At 37.5% G+C, this 22270-nt stretch overlaps 1 protein-coding gene across 2 annotated transcripts in view; it reads left to right on the top strand.

Annotated features, from left to right (window-relative positions):
- Positions 1 to 22270, top strand: part of LOC120524061 (ankyrin repeat domain-containing protein 10-like) — a 101159-nt gene that overhangs the window by 36979 nt on the left and 41910 nt on the right. For both annotated transcript variants that reach the window (XM_039745903.1, XM_039745902.1), the window contains exons 2-3: positions 2443 to 2595; positions 13310 to 13401. In XM_039745903.1, the coding sequence (XP_039601837.1) occupies positions 2443 to 2595; positions 13310 to 13401 (245 nt within the window). The remainder of the gene's footprint in view (positions 1 to 2442; positions 2596 to 13309; positions 13402 to 22270) is intronic.

A 22270-nucleotide genomic window follows, 5' to 3' on the forward strand; every position in this document is an offset into this window, starting at 1 on the left:
TGTAAAACACAGTGCCACCTGGAGGGGAAGGAGGAGAGTTTTCATGATGACATCCACTTTTGCTACTGCCCTCTTTTCCACAACATCTTCCAGCGTGTCCAGGGTTCGCCGTGTTTATTCAGGCATTGAGCTCAAGTTACCTCCTCCCCTGGAGACTGCAGCTTAGAACAACTCTCTGGCTACTACTGACTAATGACATTTCCAGCAGCTTGCTGCTTATATAACAAGACCTGAGTTTCCTTAGGAAGTATAGTCCGCTCTCACCCTTCTTGTACAGTGCCACTGTGTTGTCAGACTCTTCCAGTTTGTTTTTTATGTGGACTCCCAGTTACTTGTATTTCTGTATCACTTCCATGAATGGTGACTGGTCCCAGAGGTGTCATAGTATGCCAGAAGTCCATCGCCAGCTCTTTTGTCTTGCTGATGTTGAGTTGCAGGTGGTTCTTCCTGCACCACAAGACAAAGTCCTCCACTGCCAAGCCTATGTTGGAGGAGTCCTCTGAAAATTTCTGTAGGTAGCAGGAGCTGGTATTGTATTGGAAGTCTGTTGTGTAGTCCAGTGTTTCCCAACCTCAGTCCTGGGGTCCCACTGTGGCTGCAGGTTTTTGTTCCAACCAGTGACAAAACCTGATAACACTGATATAATTTACAGTGGTGTGAAAAACTTTTTGCCCCCTTCCTAATTTCTTATTCTTTTGCATGTTTGTCACACAAAATGTTTCTGATCATCAAACACATTTAACCATTAGTCAAATATAGTACAAGTAAACACAAAATGCAGTTTTTAAATGATGGTTTTTATTATTTAGGGAGAAAAAAAAATCCAAACCTACATGGCCCTGTGTGAAAAAGTAATTACCCACTTATTAAAAAATAACCTAACTGTGGTGTATCACACCTGAGTTCAATTTCCTGATTACTGCCACACCTGTTTCAATCAAGAAATCCCTTAAATAGGAGCTGCCTGACACAGAGAAGTAGACCAAAAGCACCTCAAAAGCTAGACATCATGCCAAGATCCAAAGAAATTCAGGAACAAATGAGAACAGAAGTAATTGAGATCTATCAGTCTGGTAAAGGTTATAAAGCCATTTCTAAAGCTTTGGGACTCCAGCGAACCACAGTGAGAGCCATTATCCACAAATGGCAAAAACATGGAACAGTGGTGAACCTTCCCAGGAGTGGCCAGCCGACCAAAATTATCCCAAGAGCGCAGAGACGACTCATCCGAGAGGTCACAAAAGACCCCAGGACAACGTCTAAAGAACTGCAGGCCTCACTTGCCTCAATTAAGGTCAGTGTTCACGACTCCACCATAAGAAAGAGACTGGGCAAAAACGGCCAGCATGGCAGATTTCCAAGACGCAAACCACTGTTAAGCAAAAAGAACATTAGGGCTCGTCTCAATTTTGCTAAGAAACATCTCAATGATTGCCAAGACTTTTGGGAAAATACCTTGTGGACTGATGAGACAAAAGTTGAACTTTTGGAAGGCAAATGTCCTATTACATCTGGCGAAAAGGAACACAGCATTTCAGAAAAAGAACATCATACCAACAGTAAAATATGGTGGTGGTAGTGTGATGGTCTGGGGTTGTTTTGCTGCTTCAGGACCTGGAAGGCTTGCTGTGATAGATGGAACCATGAATTCTACTGTCTACCAAAAAATCCTGAAGGAGAATGTCCGGCCATCTGTTCGTCAACTCAAGCTGAAGTGATCTTGGGTGCTGCAACAGGACAATGACCCAAAACACACCAGCAAATCCACCTCTGAATGGCTGAAGAAAAACAAAATGAAGACTTTGGAGTGGCCTAGTCAAAGTCCTGACCTGAATCCAATTGAGATGCTATGGCATGACCTTAAAAAGGCGGTTCATGCTAGAAAACCCTCAAATAAAGCTGAATTACAACAATTCTGCAAAGATGAGTGGGCCAAAATTCCTCCAGAGCGCTGTAAAAGACTCATTGCAAGTTATCGCAAACGCGTGATTGCAGTTATTGCTGCTAAGGGTGGCCCAACCAGTTATTAGGTTCAGGGGGCAATTACTTTTTCACACAGGGCCATGTAGGTTTGGATTTTTTTCTCTAAATAATAAAACCATCATTTAAAAACTGCATTTTGTGTTTACTTGTGTTATATTTGACTAATGGTTAAATGTGTTTGATGATCAGAAACATTTTGTGTGACAAACATGCAAAAGAATAAGAAATCAGGAAGGGGGCAAATAGTTTTTCACACCACTGTAAATATAATGCTGTCTTCCCCATATCTCTACATTTGTAGCACTGGCAGACAAAGCAAATTGTATAGTGTCACACTTGCAGTCTCATCATTCCAGTTAACCACTCAAAATCCGAAATGCTGAGAGACCGCTCTGCCTGAAAAATTCTTAAAGATGGCTGTTCAGGTTATAATTTTCTTTCTTCCTTCTCTTTCTAAAGCTGGAGTGTGTGATGAGGTTGGTGCAAGTCGGAACAGGAATCAACACAATGACGACAAGATTTGCTCAGACTCCTGCTCACATTGCTGCATTTGGTGGACACCCAGAATGCTTGCTGTGGCTTGTTCAGACAGGTGCCGACATAAACAGACAAGTAAGTCATTAGGAAAAAAATGACAAATAATTTTACAGATAACTTTGAGAATGCACATTGTTTTTATTTAAAAGTGAATGGTCTTATGTCATGCTGAAGCCTAGGATTTTTGTATAATATAGTATTATAGAGACCAGGTTAAAAGTTTTTTTTTAAGTAAGACCTGGAACGCTTGGATTCTGTGATTGCACTTCTTTTTATGTCTGTGCCATGTACATGTGTTTTTTTAAATAAACATCTTTCTAAACTGCACTATTTTACTTATATTTTAAATATTATAGAATATTTTGCTTCATTTCGAATTGGTCTCTGTTATTCTACTCTTGTGTACGATTGTCAAATTAGCCAAAAGAAATTTGAATATTCATATTAAATGTAAATATATATTTGAATATACTGTTTTTCAAATTAGTAATGTAAGTGCTATTTTTTTATCATTAGTAATTTTACTTTTTTTTGCTTGTACTGTGTGTACAAACATGAAGTGGTGACTCTGAGGCTAGGGATCTGCACTGGCAATCGGAAGGTTGCTGGTTAGAATCCTGTAAATGCCAATAGGGACTCTGCTCTGTTGGGCCCTTGAGCAAGGCCCTTAACCTGCAATTGCTGAGCGCTTTGAGTAGTGAGAAAAGCACTATATAAATGTAAAGAATTAATTATTGTTATTAAGTGCTTATGACTTTAGCAGAGCTACATATATAAAAGCAGGTGAAAACAGCAGCCTCCAAACAAAAATGACACTTCAAAACTGGATTCTCTGTTCACATAATTTTTATGTGATCTTTTACAAAGTGTAAAGCGTCCTAGTTAACACTGCCTGTTGATTCCTGTAATTCACATCAGAGACCAACACAAAATCACTCATGAATGCTGAAACACATTAAACACAGTCTTTAATCTTTTAGTTTTTTACGAAAGCAACAGCTAATGAGGATAGATTTGTAATCTTGTAAGGGATATACTGAAAGTAAGAAGCATGTCAGCACGTGTTTTTTCATCATTTTCATTTAAATTTAGCCATACTTTAGATCTTTCTTTTTAAACTTTGAGGTGCTCTCCCATCAAGTTCCACTAATGTTGTGTTGTAAATATCCCCAAAGACTCTTGCACACACAAAATGAAGGAAAATTAAAACTTGACAGTATTTGATTCTGACATTTATGACAAAATAGAAGCATTTACTTCTCAGTTACTGTTCAGACTGTCCTCAAACTGTGAAGTGGACAAGTTAAGGTTGAACTGAGAGGTTCTGAGTTTGGAAATGCATCAAGGAAGAGAAAGAATGGGGCAATTACAACACAATTTTGCACAAATGTCAGAAAGTTTTCTTCACAGAAAGAACCGTAGAGACTTGGAATAGTATGGTAGAGAGAGGTTAGTAGCAGGCACTGTTACAGAGCATTGCCACACTCACCACATGACAAACCAACTCATGATCCCAGATTAGGACCCGAGTGCAGCCATGCAACAGGTGACACCTCAGCAACACACTAGTTCAGATAAAATGGAACCGTGCAAGGTTTTTTTTATGGTGGCTGGAGTGCCAATTCTGCCACCACCCCCCAGGTTTTTCCCTGCAGGTTGGAGTGGAGATTAACGTCATTCCCAGGCCGGAGCAATTGCAGGTTAAGGGCCTTGCTCAGGGGCCCAACAGAGTAGAGTCACTTCTGGCGTCTACGGGATTTAAACCTTCCGATTACCAGTGCAGATCCCTACCTCATAGCCACCACTCAGCATCATGGTAGAGAGTAGGGATTTTAATACCATCAAATCCCAGCTTTGTTATTTTAGAGAAACTGGGTAAATAGGATCGGTTATCTTATTGGGCTGAATGGCCTGTTCTTATCAGAATAGTTAGAATGTTCAGATTAAGTGATTGGAAATAAAACATGTTACCGTATTATGCTGCATGTGCATATTCTACCAGTAACATAGTAGTGTACAGCTTAGTAAAAGAATTAAAATAAAGCAAAATGGTGGCAATAGCTTACTGTTAACAAGTAAAAAACCAAATGAAGAATATAATGAACTGACATATTTGAGTGAGGTAAAAATCAGTTTGCCCTGATATGATAACTTTCTTTTTATCATTAATGGTCAAAAACCACTGACATAGGTGTCATGCTGGTTTGCTAACACAGCATTTTAGCTAATGTAGCCAATTCATAAACTGTGACCAAGTGTTACATTCCTTCTGTAGACGTGTGAAGCTTGGTAAATTGACTCATTTAATAGGTCCAACAATGCTGCAGGTGTGTGTCTGCAGTGTCAAAGTAGCTGGTCATACAACAAAGTGGTCCATTTGATTTTTAATAAGAACGTTTATGTAGTTGGCATGCAGCGGTGGGAAAAGAAGGTTTATTTTTTAGTTATGTTACTAGGGGGTTTTGCCCCCCCCCGGGACGCGCTATGTGCCAACCACTTCGCATCTCCGCCGCTCGCGTTGTGAAGGGTGGGCTGAACACACGCTAAGTAGATGCGGACGGATCAGCTGGTGGCTTGCTGCATGTTCTGTTTGTCGTACTGCGTGTTGATCATTTAAAAGCCTGTACAGCAGCTGTCCTTTTGTCTCACTGCCTTGTCTCGCGGGATGTTGAAGTGTCTCCGAGAAAATCCATCTCGACCCAAGATTTTTTTATTATAATAGAGGGATATGGGAATCAGAGTGTCAAAACTGAATTTTAGTGCAGTAATCATATTCAACATGTAAAATGATTAATATTACACATAATTTTAGGAACATTTAAGGGGCACAACTGTTTCATTTGAGGGAAATGTTTGACCTTTACTCTTAAGTATTTCCAGTGCTGTTCTAAAATAGCACAGTGCTATTGCAGATTATAAACTGCAGCACTCCAGGAAAATGAATTATCTGGAAACACATCTTTGGCTTTATTCAGTTTTTTTTTTTCTCTTGAGAGAGATTTTCTCTTTCCTTGGAAGTTTTGTTGTGAAGATTTTGTTATGTTATTTAAGTGATATTGAGATGAAGACGTCACCTTTATCGATATTCTCCTAGCACAAGCATGTCCAAGAGGACTCAATCTACATTTTGTTCTAAGTGTTTTTTTTCTTTATAGTATCCTTTACTTACAAGCCTAGGTTGTTGTACACCTTTAAAATATAGGTGGAAAAAACTATTACTAAATATTAAATAAACACTAATGTTTGTATGTATTAAACTGCATCTAGCTAGCAGAGCAAATAAACATTCCAGTCTGCACAGATTCTAATTAAAATACTCCATTGTACAGGGGTGGGAGTTGATTTTGTTTTGAACCTTTCACTTGAGTTATTTGTATGGAATGCTATTTGATTGTAATAAAATCAATGAAATCAAAAAAAAAAAAAACTCCTCCATTGTGAAGACTAGTTTAAACCTATGTGCATTCAGAAGGCATAAACCTTGAATAGGGTGTAATCTTTCATCTTTCTACCTGATATGTGGGAGATAGGTTTGGAAAAATAAATAACGCCACAGATCTTGTCAGATTACAGTCTATTGTTTTCTTATAGTTTATTGTGATTTTCTTAACAGTGAGTGTTACAGTTACAGCAAATGAGATGAAAACTTAACCAAAATGTGAAGATAAAAGTTTTGAGTATTTGTTTTAAAATGAGCTGTTAGTTAATTTATGTTGTGTGTCTTGAAAACAGTTGATTGTAGAAGAGATACCCAGATGAGAACAACGCGTAGACCTGTTGTGTCTCTGTCAATGGATGAAGTTGTTGTTAGGTTGATGGATGCATTTTGTAAGTTTTCCCCTATGCCTGAACTCCCTCCATTTTCTGAACATCTTTGACTCTAGCCATAGGCGTGCACTATACGAGGGGGGACCCAAAAATAATGAGAATTTTTTTCTGGAGGGGCATTGGTTCCAACATTTGCTGGGTAGGTGCATGTCCAAGACTGCCTTTTGCTTCATTTGGCCAAGCGGCGTCCTTGGGGAAAGGTCTGTAAGGTCAGTCTAATTTTTTTTTTTTTTCTTGAGCCTCCGTTACTGTCCTTGTCAATTTTTTTCATGGCAGTCTTGAAGGAATAACGTTTGCATCAAGTTCCTTTTCCTTTTGGGGAAAACAGCAGCAGAAGCTGTCACAATACTTTGAGAGGCTTTCAAAGAAGAAGCTTTGAGCCAGGCAAAGTTTTTTACCTTAAAGTGCTCAAGCGATTGCGTGATGCAGTGCAGAGAAAATGAACCAAATTGTGGCGACACTCCCGCCCGCACAGCATTGAGTATGTGGCAGTTTCTCACGAAAAATGGGACGACAACGGTTTCCACCCCACCAAACCCAATTGACATTTCACCCTGAGATTTTTTGTTAGTTCCAGGAATGAAGATGGACCTTAAAGAAAAGCGTTTTCAGCATATAGAGGAGGTCAAGAAGCAAACGACGAAGGCCCTGAAGGCTATCACTTTCAGAACAGTTTTGAACAATGGAAAAAGTGGTGGGACAATTGTATTGTGTCTCAGGGAGAGTATTTTGAGGGTGATTATGTTTTGGAAATGTTCAGAGAAATATACAATTTTTTTTTTTAAATTCTTGTTTTTTTTGGGTCCCCACTCGTAGGCTGACTGGTAGTTTTACTCCTCATGACAGTATTGACCGTGTAAACCTTAACTAGTAATATAGCCATATTTATACAAGTAGGTGTGTGTGTGTGTAGGTGTGCCATGTAAAGATTTGGCATCCTGTTGAAGAGGTAGGGCTCATTTATACTTCACTCTCAGAATGCGTACGCTCACGCATCATGGCTTCCACACGTTCTCAGCATTCATTTGACGTGTCCTCTGAGCAGGTCCTCAGAAATTAACGCGACATGTGTGCAAGTTGCAGTACCAGCAAACAGTCGGGGGGCACAGTGTGATAAAAGTTAGAATGTGACGTCCAAGTCTCTGTTTACTATCTACATGTGACAGAAAGCTGCTTTGAGGATCCTATGGGATTGATGTGCGTGCTTCGGTGTTTGATGAATGGTTCGATGTGGTGAAGCAAAATTCCGACATACAGATGCATTCGTGGTGCTTTTATATTCAAGCGTCGCATATTCACCATCGTAATGACACGATATATTTTAAAAGTCTCACATACCATCTTTAGTGACGTCTTTTGTTTCTGGGGCATCCTCCTGACCTGACAGTACCGGCAAACAGCAATAGACCACCACACAGAGCACATTAAATGTTTGATATTCCAACTCTCTGCACAGACTCCTTGGATTTTATACTTGATATCACTTTCATGATTAAATGAATTAAAGTATGTATGTTACATTTTACAGAGAGTTTGTTAATTTCATTTAAATAATGAATACTGTTGTTAATTACACACATGGGGGTGACACGGTGGCGGAGCGGTAGCACTGCTGTCTTGCAGGGAGTCAAGTCGCTGGTGTTCCCTGCCCGGAGTTTACAGTACTATTCCTATCAATGCTAAATAATAATTTAGCAAGTAAGCAATGGATTTGTGGGGCCAATCGGAAGGTGGAGTATGTAACTGTTTATTACTGCTAGTTTTGAACATTGCCATTTTGCAGAGTAACATCCCTGATCTCATAGCTGATTAAAATGCCCCCCCCCCATGTTCTTCTTTAACAAATAATAATATATTTACAAGTGATTTCTTGTCCCAACTCGAAACCACCGAACAGCACAGTGATGTAATGGTTAACACTGCTGCCTCATGGATCCAGAGAAGTGTGTTTCCTGCAATTTCTGGGCCTGTTCTCTGCATTGAGTTTTCACATTCTACTCTTGTCGGCAGGTTTCCTACCAGATTTATTTATTGCACTTGGAAGTTGCCAGTGCACAGTGTGGCCCCCACAATCCTGAATTACATTGAACATGTTCGAGACTGTTATTTTGATCAAGTCACTTTGGAGTCAAAAGTAGCAGCTAAATGAATTCATGTAATTATTAAAAGCATTACAGCTGTAATGTTTTTGTTGCATTGTAGAAATTTTTCATTATGCAAACTGTTTAATCTGTATAGTAAGGATTTATCATGTCAGAACCCTATAGACACATATACAGTAATTGTAGGTTAAAATTTCAAACATAATTTAATTAAAGATTTAAAAAATCCATACTGTATGTACAGATAAAAAAATCTAATAATTAAAGTACGGGATACATTTTTAATTTTTGTCCTGTGCAGAGTTGTAATAGTGGGAACAATTGGGGTTAGACAAAGAGGATGGGCATCAAAAGCTTCAAGTCATAATATCAAGAAAACCTACATCAAGATGTTTGATTATCTGCTTCATTGTTGGCAAATATGAAGAGTGACTGCAAACTCCATTGCTGTCTTCATATCGCAAACGCCTATGCCCAAGTCATACTGCATAACTTTTCCAGTAATAATTAAAAGTACTAGTTGTGAAAGCCCAGCCTCGACACAAACAGACATGGGCTCCAGATGTCACACCCGTTTATTTCACACAACACACACAGTGCACAAAACCCTCAATATCGCTCACAGTCCTTTTTGCCTTTCTTTCCTTTTGCCACCTCTATTCCTCCTGTCGCCAGCTCCGTCCTCTTCCACCCGACTCCGGCTCTCCAAATGGAGTGAAGCAGGCCCTGATGGACCTCCTGCAGCACTTCCTGGTGTGGCAGAAGTTCTGTCTTCCAGGATGGTCCAGGAACCCCCTGGTGGTGGCCATGGACCCCCCACAGTGGCAGTGGACCTGATGGAATCCAGGGGGAATGCCATCTTACACCCAGGGAAATATATTGCCCCTCTCCCAGTCCTTCCCTGCTCCAGGCGTCCTGGTGGGGCAGGATCCCTGAACCAAAGCCCTTTATTTATTTTTGTCGTCTTTCTTTATATACTGCCATTGCTAATAGTGAGCGAGCATGATTATAATAAGTCATTTTTTGTTTTGGAACTGCTCTTTTACTTACCTGCATAATAATGCCACTCTATTTTTTGTGTCTTTCACTTTATTTAAACATAAGTACAATTTTGTCAAGATCCCGCTGTTCAGCTCAACAAGCTCATCAGTTCTCCTAATTTCACCAAAATGACATCCAGCTGAGTTTTGAAAGTCCCCAAAGTACTGCTGTTATTTCATATGGATATGGTTCTCAGTGTGAGAATAACACCTTCAGGATGTTATTCTTTTTCTTGTTAGAATTTCATTATCAACAATATTGTAAAGATTCAGGAGAGCAAGTTATCATTTGTTCATAAAGCACCCGTCTCACAACCCCTCATTTTTGCAGAGTCTGCTGTTCCAAGTTTTTTTTTTTTATTTGTAGCAGTGCCTGCCAATAATAAATATGTCATTGGTGGCTAAAGTTCAAATTTGAAAACTTTTTTATATACCTTAAAGGAGTACTTTTCCCTAAAAATATCTGTTATTTACTGTGTTGTTTAATGTGGTGGCTGAGAAAAATGTATAACTCCTGCGGTACAGAAAGAACAAACGGGCTTCTTAGGGCAATAGTGAACAGCAGCAAATGGCCATGACAAAAATTTGATGTTACTTATGTTCATTATGCAGCACATGTACTTACAACATCCAAAACACTATATATTTTGCTAAAATATATCAGAAAATTGAGTAGTGCAAAAAAGTGAAGCGTGCTTAAATGCAGTCAAGGTTTTTTTTTTGTTTAAATTGAAGAGCCGTCTCCCCCACATTCCTAGGTCAGAAGCCTTGTCTTGATGCCCTCTTTGAGAGTGGAGAGTGTGGTTTTGCAGGAATCTCACTTAAATGGTAAAGCTTAGTTTCAACAGGACTCTGACATAGTGTTGGCGAATTATTCACACTAACTACTGCAAGAAGACCAGTAAAGTCAGAATTTGAATTCATAATGTAATTACTTTCATAGACTGTATCAGACCCTGAAGTACTGCATGTTACGGTGGTGGGAAATCTCAACTGAGGCTCTGCCATAGTTACATTTATTGCTGCTACTTGGTATATATACAGTGGGTATAGAAAAGAATCCCACCCTTTGAAATATTCCCATTTCTTTTTGCTTCACAGCCTTAACTGAAAACACACAAACTAATATTTTTACCAACTTTACTTACTCAATGCAATCTATAACCTCCAAGTGAAAGATATCATAGCTACAGTCCAGAAGAATTTAAAAAAATAAAAAACAAGAAATACTGAGATTAATAAAGGACCACCCCCCTCCTAAACTCACTCAGGTGTAAGTGCCCACCATTTCCATTGCGGTTACTGGCTTCCTTCCACCTGTGATCAACTGTAATGAGTGTGATTAGTGAAGCTGTTCCTGGAGCATTCATTCCCGTGCTTGGAAGTGCAACTGGCAGCAAACAACTGAAGTAGTTGAGAGAGCATTGTCTTGCATTTACATTTGAGGGGAGGCTATGGAGCAGGTTAGCAGCGTCGGGTTACTTGAGGTGACCCTCACTGATGACCTTAAAGGTCTATTCAAATTGCAGCAGTAAGACCTTTACTTCATCAGAAAACCGAGGAACGCCCGAATGTCACCCACAAACATGTGCAGATTCTACAGGTGTGCTGTGGAATCCATCCTCACAGGAAGTATTACTTCCTGGTACAGCAGCTGAGAGCTGTGCAGCGTGTGGTGAAAATAGCACAGCAGATCACAGGCTCTCAGCTCCCTGCGATCCACGATATCCACACTACACGCTGCCTTAGGAAGGTAAACAATATCGGGTGGGATTCTAGCCATCCTGCACTGTCAGTTTTCACCCTCCTCACAGTTGGGAAGCATATAAAGTCCATCCGAACACACACCTCCAGATTCAGGAAAAGTTTTTACCCAACTGCAATTAGGCTCATGAATAATCAGTAATCTGCTGCTACTGCTATCGTGCACATGCATTTGCTGTCGCTTTTTGTATTTATTCCGTACTTGTTTTGTCTCTGGAGTTTGTTTTCTGTCTGTTTAGGCACATACAACTGAGCATTTTATTTCACATGATACCTGTTCTTGTACACATGACAATAAAAGATTGAATCTAATGGATTTATATGATTCATTGCCTCACAAATTGATCTCCGGTTAATCTTTGGAAGATGTGTAAAGCATTTGTAAGAGGACAGATCATCTCTCATTTTTCTCATAACAGTCGTGTACAGACTAGATGAATAGTAGAATTGGTCTCTGAGGTTTTGTTCCTTGATCAAGAATGTACACGATCTCCAAGTGATATGCTTTACAAAGCTTATTTAACTTTGTAGTTAAAGGTACAAAACCAGAGGCACTATTATCCTTGCGACCCCTGAATTGGTATTGGCGTAGTTTAGAAAGTGGTTGAATTTTGTTAACGTTTGCTCCACCTTCCTGTTGCAGTTTGATCAAGCAATACATACTTCAAATTCTGTAGTTGTATTTTAGCTAAAAAAAATTGAACATTGGGCTCAAACTGCCTCATGATCTGAACCGTGAATGCTGTCAAGACAGGTGTTTTGACCAATGAGTGATGGGGAAAGTTGGGTCTTCGAATCAAAAATTGGCTCCCATAAGGCTTTAGGTTTCTTCTTTGTGTATGTGGCAATAATTTAGGAAGTTACTGTGTAACAATTGTTTAGCAATAAAACAAGCATTTTTTTTCTGTTTTGGGCATAATGACTGGATAACAGACATGTGGAATAGAAAGGAATAACATGAGATTGTTTTTCTTTTTTCCATATCATTTGCCGTTGTATAACATTGGCCACCATTGACTTCTGTTATGACACAAACTTCTTTCTCTCCATTTTGCATGAACACATGAGATCAAATGTTTCTCTGCCAACACTAAAAGGACATGGGTAAATAACATCTAAAGAATAAAGATTTTGGGTGGTGTATTCCTTTTAAAATGGGTTTAGTTAATAGTAATTTAATCCTTACTTGCTCCACCGTTTGTTTTACTTATGTGTCTGTATTCTGTTTTTTTGTTTTTATTTGTATTTTTAATTTGTATTTACCTTCTTGTAAGGCAGTTTAACTTGCGTGTTTTTATATTAAACAGTGCTGTATAAATTTTATGTGCACAAATTGCTAACTTCTCTTGTACTCCATGTTTTCTACTGTTAAGACTTGTTTTTTTTTGTCGTGTTCAATGGTTTATAGCATGTTGCTGACTTAACTACTACTGTGGCAGCTGTCATATTAGTAAATTATCTCTGAGTGAAAGCTCTTATTCACTGTGTGGTATCTGCCATATCCACTGTAGGTTATTGACTTACTGTACTTATTATCCTTGTTACCTCCTTTTTATTTGCTTCCTCACTTCATACATACTGAAAATGTTAGTTTCTGTATATACAGTAAATAATAAAATTGTACTGAGGAAGAATAAAGTGACCTTTTGCACGTTCATCAACAGTCCAAGTGTCTTGGATTAAAAGTTTAGAGTTTTTTTTATTTCTGCAGGCCGATCACCGTTACCAGACATTAATTCAGGGAAACTTGAGTTTCATCTTGGGCTAAAGTGTCTCGTGTGTTGTTTACACGTGCACATACTTCCTGGACTTTTAGTTTCTTGACATATAAAAATTTTATCTGTATCTTGTTTTATTTGGAGTTTTATGACAATTTACTTTGTTCTAATTGAACTTGGTGTTACACGTTATTCTTTTTGCTGCTGTTCTTATTTGTAAATCATATTGACTTTGAAGTGTTGTATAAATCTGATTAATAAATGCAGGTTTCATTTTGTAATATTAAAGAATAAAAAGGTCAGAAAAGTAGTACATTATTCTTATGTTTTAATGCAGGATTATGTGGGAGAGACTCCAATCCACAAAGCAGCTCGAGCTGGAAGTGTAGATTGTGTGAAAATTCTTTTGAAGTATGGAGCAAAAGCAGAGTAAGTTTTGTTTACAAAACATGACTTTTATTCTTTTATATGTACTGTACTTAAGTATACTGTTAGTTATTAATTAAAAAAAAACTAAATCTGTGAAATGTAAACACATTTGTAAAGTAAACTGTTGTTTCAGTATTTCTGACAGTACAAATGCACATTTCACCATTAGTTTTTTACTGAGAAGGTATATTTCTGGTAGTCGTTACATCAGATCCCAGACCCCATCCTTAGAAAATGGCTTATATTTCTATTAGCATAGAAATAACTTAATTCTTGGGAAATAAATGTTTTGACTGGCTCTATAATGAAGACCATTGCTGTGGATATTTCAGAAAATAAAAGCAACTGATTTGAACTTTCCAAAGTGAATTGTCAGCTAAAATTTTCATAGCTCTCTGTAAATAGAGATAAGCCTGAAAAAGTCATCTTCTCAACATATCATGCTTTGGTTTTTAGAGTATTTACTGGGGGTTCCCCCCTGCTCGCTTCATTCGCCAGCCTCTTTGCGTCTCTGCCGCTTGTGTTGTGAAGAGGGAGGCTGTACACACCTCAAGGAAACGCAGTTGCTCCTTCGAAACCCCTTCTTAAACAGTGACACAATGGGAAACAAATACAGTCTTTTGGGGTGTTTTTACCTCCTCTGCTCGATCAGCTGCTGGCTTGCTGCTGCTGCCGTGCTGCGTGATCTACATCTCGTGCGGCTTTTCGAACATTTAAAAGCCTGTACAGCACCTGTCCTACTGCTTGTGTTTTATTTCTGGACTTGGGTGTGGTTAAATCTTTTGGCACAAAGTCCCGTTTTGTGAGAAGCAAGTTCTTGATATTTTTTAGTTTATAATTTAAAAACGGAATAAGAATCTGAAAATCTAACATCACTTTAAGTAGTAAAACTTAGGAGGAGGAGGTTGGGAGCATGCACTGATTACAGCATGTTGCTGCACCCACCACATAGTAAACCACCCAGATTGAGATCCAAGTGCAGCCGTGCAACGGGGGACACCTCAGCACCACACTGAACAGTAGGGCTGTGCGATATGACCAAAATCTTATATCCCGATATTTCATTTCATATCCCGATATCACGATATAGTACATTTTCTTTGTATTCAGTGAATAGTTTATATAATCACCACTCCTTTTTTTTCATTTAAATTAAAAAAATCAAAAATGAGAAGTACTCAACTTGTAATTATTTCTGTTCTTTTATTTAGAACATTTGAGCAAATGTTTGACTTAGAATGTAAACATAAAATGTTAATGTATCAAATATAAAACACTTTTCAAAAACAAAAACTAAAGGCCCAATATAAAATACTGCTATATAAAATGCCTGACATAAACAAAATGTGAACTGTAGCAGCAATAACTCTCACAACATATATTAAATATAAAAGGATCAAAGCACTAACAACTAAACTGTATAAGGCCAATAAACCCTTTAAACAAAATAAATACAAGTCTAACATTAACTGTCAAAACCAAATGTAAACATTGTGCTTCAAACTGTAGCAGCAATAAGGCTTACGACAAAAATATATTAAATATATAATATTAAATATAATATTTTTTAGGCTACATTCTAGTAAAATGTTAATTTGCACATCGTAGTGTGGCAAATCTCCGTTAATGAGTTACAGCTGATCGCCCCGTGCGTGGGACTGGACGGCGCTAATGTGTTGATGCCGCCCAGCCCCAAGCACGGGCATCCGCTGTAACTCGTTAACGGAGATTTGCCGTGTTAATGCAGTTGTGGCGTAAACATAATTTTAACAAGATTAACGCTGACAGCAAACGCTGCAGGGAAAATTATGCCTTAAGCAAATTGTTTTGGTAGCAATTAATCTTCCAAGCTTTTAACATGCTCGTTTAAATAGTACCTTTACAACTGTAATATCCTACGTGGCCTGCCTCTCAGTTGTAAACTCTCTGCATGCTCGCTCACGTGCTTTTTGCGGAGGTGGTAGAAGAGGTTTGTCGTGTTGGAGTCTGTAGTAGCGATCGGTTTGCAGCATAATTTGCACAGTACCGTTTTCTGGTCCGTGTCAGACTCTTCAAATCCAAACCATCTCCATACTACAGAGGTAGCCCCTCGTTTAGGAACAAGGTCCTTCTGTGTGGAGCTACCTGGTGTTGCCTCGTCTTCATCAGCCATGCTAGTGTGTCTGCATCCACGTGGTGGCCATCAAAACAATGAAAAAAAATTTTGCCGTAAACAGTTTATTTTGCGACACCACGAAACAAACGATAGCGTAATGTGCAGCGATAGACGTTTTCATATTGTCATCCGATATACATCGTTATATCGAACAGCCCTACTGAACAGTGCGAGTTTTTGTGTTTTTTTACAGTGGCTAGAGTGCCAATCCTAAGCACTGTATAAATGGTACATACTTAAACTGTAGGGAGACTGATTTTTTGATTTCAAAAAGGAAATGTTTATAAACAGTTTTATGTCCTAGATGCTTGCTTTGCAAGGTGCACTCCACTTTAAAAATTTACTGTGTAACTGAAGTAAAATAAAACTCTTTGGTCTTCAAATAAATCAGAATATCAGAATATTTTTATTGTCATTGTAATGAGAAGTCAAGCAAAATGACACCTTTTATTAGCTAACTAAAAAGATTACAATATGCAGGCTTTCGAGGCATCTCAGGCCCCTTCTTCAGGCGAGATGTAATGCAGAGAATGGAATTCCCTGTGTTTAGACACTATAGACAGAGACAGCATTAGAAAACCTTTACGTGAAAAAAAAATTAATTCCAGTCTCTGTATTACAACTTGACTGAAGAAGGGGCCTGATTTGCCTCGAAAGCCTGCATATTTTAATCTTTTTAGTTAGCCAATAAAAGTTGTCATTTTGCTTGACTTCTACATTCATAATGACTAACACAGTACAACACTCTAGTACTATTGTTATTGTCATTGCTGTGTCAAAATAAGTTAGTTTTATATATATATATACATATATATATATATATACATATATATATATACAGTATATATATACATATACATGCATATATATATAAATGTGCAATAAGGTTTTATGTTGAATGTCTGAGTTCTACCTCATTTCTTATCTTATCCTTTCCTATCCTTTTGTAATTATATCTATAATTACAAAAGGATAGGAAAGGATAAGATAAGAAATGAGGTAGAACACACACATTCAACATAAAACCTTATTGCACATGAGACACTATTACACAAGATGTCATCTATTACACTGTAATTGGAGGTGATTAGGTGGCATTCAGTGCCCTAATAGCAACAGGGTAGAAACTGCTATACAACCTATTAGTCTTTGTTTTGATGGTCCAAAACGTAAATATAACCTAATTAAACAAAATGTAATCCTTTTAAGCGCTTTTCAAGAAATAACAATGAAAATCATTTTAACATTTACTGTATATAGAATGGAATGATGAAATGTGCATTTATACTTCTCTCTACAGCTGTACATGAATTATCTTGTCCATTTTTCTAACAAACCTGTTATATAATAGTGCAAGTGAGCAATCATTATTAGTTATTATTATTAACCATTAGTGTGGTTAGATAATTTCCTAAATGTATTTGAACTTTATAAATATCTCAAAAAGTTGATGTTTTGATAGACTTATAAACATCATTCATAAATTAAATTATTTTAAAAAATGATTAAATGTATGTAACATGGTCTCAGTTTATGTATCTTTTAGTTAACTGCATGACATTTAGTAATATGTTTTTTTGCTTTAACTCTCTTTAAAATAGTTTGCAGCTTTTTCAAAGAGAACTAACCTAAAATTAAATTGTCATGTTGGTGGCACAGGTATCTTTTTATTTTTAGTCAATATATTTTTCACTTAAGTGGTCTTCTAGGTTTTTATTCTGGCTGTTGCATAAATTCAAAACAAAATGCAGAATTTCAATTTATGTTTCTAGAATGGTATTTATTAGAACACTTTAGCTGTAAAACTTTTGTCTGCTGCATTGTGTCCCAAATTTTAAAAGCACATTTAGATTAAATTGATTTACACTTGTGTGTGTGTGTGTGTGTGTGTGTGTGTTTTGTCTTTGCATTTTCTCACTAAAGTTAGATATTGCACTATATTATTTGGCACCTTTTCACTGCTGAATTGTTTTATTCCAGAAGAGCCGTCAATTTGGAATGTCTGTGTACCATGAAACTACTTAATCCTGTTTTAGTGTAGCTGAAGCAAAGCTCCCTATCGGCAACATTAGGTGTAAACGGGAAAAGCTCTTTCACTGTGTGCTGGCCCACTCCAGAGCATATATACATGGGGATAGTTGTGATTAATTGTATGTGGTAGGAGGGAATGTTGAATACTTGGAGAAAACCACTGCGCCCCCTTTCCACTCTTAATCACTAAATGAATACCTTTTACATAACTGAACAATTCACCCCAAAATGTATTTTTAATACTTATTCTGTGTTGTTGATAGTAATGGTCAAGAAAAATGTTGGTTGTGTTTTTATGGAGAACAGAGATAAACTTTGTGACACGGTAGGCTTCTCTGGTGGTGAATTCTGGAAAAAAAAACATAAACCATATCAAAACATCCAAGAAAAAAAAATCTCAATTTAGTTGTGTCACTTAATTCAAATACCAGAATATTCAGTTGTGTGACCTTAATGTCTCAAACATATGAGTTTTTGCTAAAATGCTCTTAAATTAACCACTTCCTGAAGGAGCGTGCTGTCATGGGATCATCTATTCAGAAGACCGTTCTCATCACCACCCCTTATTCTTTGGTCAGGAGTCCTGCCCAGTAATCTTCCATTCATTGGCTAACTTAGTGTTTCATATCATATCATCATTGCAGAGAGGTGAACAATTAGGAAAGGTAGAAAGTATACCTTGTTTTTGTGCATATCTGAGGTGCTTGAACAAGCAAAAGCACAATTCAACAGTGCAATTTCAAAAACTGCCTTGGAAAAAAGTTAATATGGCGTTGTGGCTTAATGACCAACAATTGAAGGGATAGACAGGTCTGCAACCCATTGCCTTGATTGCATTTGAATGTGCTCCCCATCCGTTCAGAAGGGGGTTTTCTGGAAGTGGTTTATTTAACAACTAGCTGAAATACCCAGCGTTGCCCTGGTGGAAAATAAAGGTTTTTTTTTTTTTAATTGTTTGAGAAAAATAACTCTATTTAATTTGAAAAGCAACAGGGGTGCGGTCCTGCTTAAATATAAAGAATGCTGGCAGTCGCCTGCTATATACTAACTGTGTAAGCCAGCACGGGATCCTAGAAAGTATTGAAATCGTCAGAACTACTCTGGGCATCTCTCTGTTATGAGGATTCATGTTACAGACACGCTTGCACCGTTTGTGCATTAGCAGCTAAGCGACTGTCTTTCTTCGGAGGTTTCCTTTTGCCGGTGTGCTGGCCTCGCTTGCGCATCCTTGGAGTTGGAGCCCTCACCCTGTCTGTACGTCTCACTTCCGGGCCAGACAGAGACACACACTTGCATGCATAGAACTCTTATTTAATTTCAAAAGCAACAGGCGGGCGCAGTGGTGCTCAAACATAAAGAATGCTGGCACTCGCCTCCAGTTCGCCCTCTGGTGGTCGTTCCGAGTGTCAAACTGGATGAAAACAAGAATACAAGAAAACAAGATCCACCCCAACCCTACCCAGAAGGGGGTGGGTTAGGGCTGATTTCACACTACAGTATTTTTAGTCGACTATCAAGAAACGTGTACAAGTTTCATGGAAATCGCTCCAGCCGTTCGGACATGATGCTGGAATATACATACACACATTGACTTTTATATACTGTACATATACAGTATATAGATATTTTAGTAATAAATGTGTTTGACGTGGTTTGGTCATTTGACTGGATATGTGACTCATGGATTATGTAGCATAACTAAGTTGAAGTTTTCATTGGCATTTTGATATTGTTTGCTTTTTATTTGGTGTTGGTCCCCATAGAAACCTGTTGTGAAAGAATCTTTATCTCTGTTCTCCATGTGATGATTACATTTTTTGCTCAGCCATTAGTTTAAACAGGGGTTAAGAAACAAAAAAAGCACTTCTTTGGATAGGGAATTCCTTTCACTTTAGCTCTTTTTGTATGTTTTGAAAAACTGATATTTGTTTCTCTTCTCTCTACAAATGGAAGTTCAGCATTTTGGGTTGGGACAGGCCTCAGAAAGTAGTGCACCAAAAAGGTTTTCTTGAGGATGCAGTTTTATCATTTGAAAATTTTTGTTTGAGACTCATATCTGGGTCTATTAATGTAGTGCAAAATTACTGTTTGCATTTGAGATTTATATATTTTAAATATATTTTACATTTAACCATTTTCTATTTTTTTATATTATAGTGTTTGATAGACCCAGGGACTAGTAAACAGCATAATGATGGATTTTAACAATAAACTCAAAACCAGTTCTTCACAGGATGCATACAGCATATATATTAACTCGTGCCATAGCGTTATAGAGTCACTGATTTGCTTAATATTTGTCCTTGTTTGTGAATCATTGGGAAAGCATGTATGTATAAATCCCACATGACGGGCAGCCCTGCTGTGAAATGGTCCAAGTTCATTTTACATTCAGATGGTAACACAAACCACAATGCATTATTATTATTATTATTATTATTATTATTATTACAGGAGGCGTGTTGATATTTGAGTTTGTGCATTGTGTTTTAATAATGCTACATAACCTTTTTTTTATTCGCCACTATAAAAGAACTATCCGGATAAATTCATGTGTGCTTTTCTTTATAGTTTCATATGAATTTATTATTTTATTTTTGGTCACCAAGCCATGATGCTGTGAAAGGTAACACCTACAGAAAGGTTTCTGTTTCATGTGTTTGGCTGACTCCAAACAATTACTGATTTTCCAAGTTACTAATAAAGAATGCTCATTAAAATTAAATTAAAATCAATGCATTCTTATAATGTGTAACTTAATATTTATGTTAACAAAAATCTAGTTTAAAAAAACAAAAAATGTATACGTAAGAAAAGCAAGTAAAAAGTGCTATGTGATATGTAGGTTTAAGTACACTTACAACTATTGGACTCTTATGTATCTCTATGCTTTTATGATTGCAATTAAAAGTGATTAAGATTGTCAGTCAGTCAGTCATTTTCCAACCCACTATATCCTAACACAGGGTCATTGGGGTCTGCTGGAGCCAATCCCAGCCAACACAGGACGCAAGGCAGGAACAAATCCAGGGCAGGGCACCAGCCCACCGCAGGGTTAAGATTGTTTTCTTGTTAAATCTAACTGTGCTACCCGTCTGGGTTGAAATTTAAGTAATTTACCTCATTTTATTAAGTGTTAACATTTGCAGTGCACTATCTATTGGAATGTATTTTGTAATGCACATAGTAATAAAATGCATTGCATTTTTCATTCCAATACATGGCACCTCATATGGTACATGTGACCTCACAAACATTAGCACAGCTTTTGTGCCACACCAAAGGACATATGACACATAGCAACCAGAAGGAAACACAAATGTCATTTTATTAAGGTGGATTATCCATAACGTTTTAGAGAGAAAGTTTATAAGTTGCTGGAATAGCTTTGTTCAGTGTCTGTATTGAGAGTGTGTGTGTGTTCATTGCTGTTAATATTTATCGTTCTCTTAAAATTTGGGCTACATCACAGACAGAATTTAAATTGCAGCTTCTTTTTTATTATTGTATTATATAACCTGAAAGAGTTGATGAAATATTTATCTAAGTAGTAGGTCCTTTTGTCCACAGTTTCCTCCCTTGCTTCCTTTCTTCTTTTCTTCCTTCCATGATATTCTTTCATTAATGGCATGCTTTTATTGATCTGTACTGTCAAATCAATAAGTCCTCTTAAGAAGATGTTTTTATCATGGACTTACCATGAAGATCTTGCTTGGGACTTTTCTGCTGTCTGAAATACTGGTAGAGGTGAAGATGTATTACAACCATATACCCCTGCCACACCAAAAATGAAGCATAATAAAAAAACTGATGAGCTGCTTAACCGACGGTGATGTGAAGACTGCAGCTGTTTTGTGATTTTTTGGTTGTGTTATACAACCTGAAAGAATTAATTAAATATTTATCCAATTAGGTCCTTTAGTCCATAGTTTCATTGTTGCTTTCCTTCATACTTTCCTTCTATCTATTATTGTTTTTCATTTCTGGAATGCTTTTTAATTTTTTTGTTCTGTACTGTAAAAACTTGGAAAAGGTGCCATGTGAATAAAATGTATTATTATTAAAATCAATAAGTCCTCTTGAGCTTAAGAAGATCGTTCTTTGGACTTTTGTATCAGAACAATATACCACTGCCTCTCCAAGAATGAAACATAAGCAGAGAACTGATATGATGCTTAATTGACAGTGATGTGAAGACTGCAGCCTTTTTGTGATTTCATTTCATATTTTACCTTTATAACACACTAGTGAGGCCTCATCTGGAGTCCTGTGTGCAGTTTGGGTCTCCAGACTACAAAAAGGACATAGCAGCACTTGAAAAGGTCCAGAGAAGAGCGACTAGGCTGATTCCAGGGCTACAGGGTTGAATTATGAGGAAAGATTTAAAGAGCTGAGCCTTTACAGTTTAAGCAAAAGAAGATTAAGAGAAGATCTGACTGAAGTGTTTAAAATTATGAAGGGAATCGGTCCAGTGGATCGAGGACACGGGGACACAGTTGGAAACTTTTTAAGGGTAAATTTTGCACAAACATTAGGAATTTTTTCTTTACACAAAGAACGATAGACACTTGGAATAAGCGACCAAGTAGTGTGGTAGACAGTAAGACTTTAGGGACTTACAAAACTCAGCTTCATGTTTGTTTTTTTTTGGAAGAAATAAGTGGATAGGACTGGCGATCTTTG

This window comes from Polypterus senegalus, chromosome 2 (genome assembly GCF_016835505.1).
Source record: "Polypterus senegalus isolate Bchr_013 chromosome 2, ASM1683550v1, whole genome shotgun sequence".
Lineage (NCBI taxonomy): Eukaryota > Metazoa > Chordata > Cladistia > Polypteriformes > Polypteridae > Polypterus > Polypterus senegalus.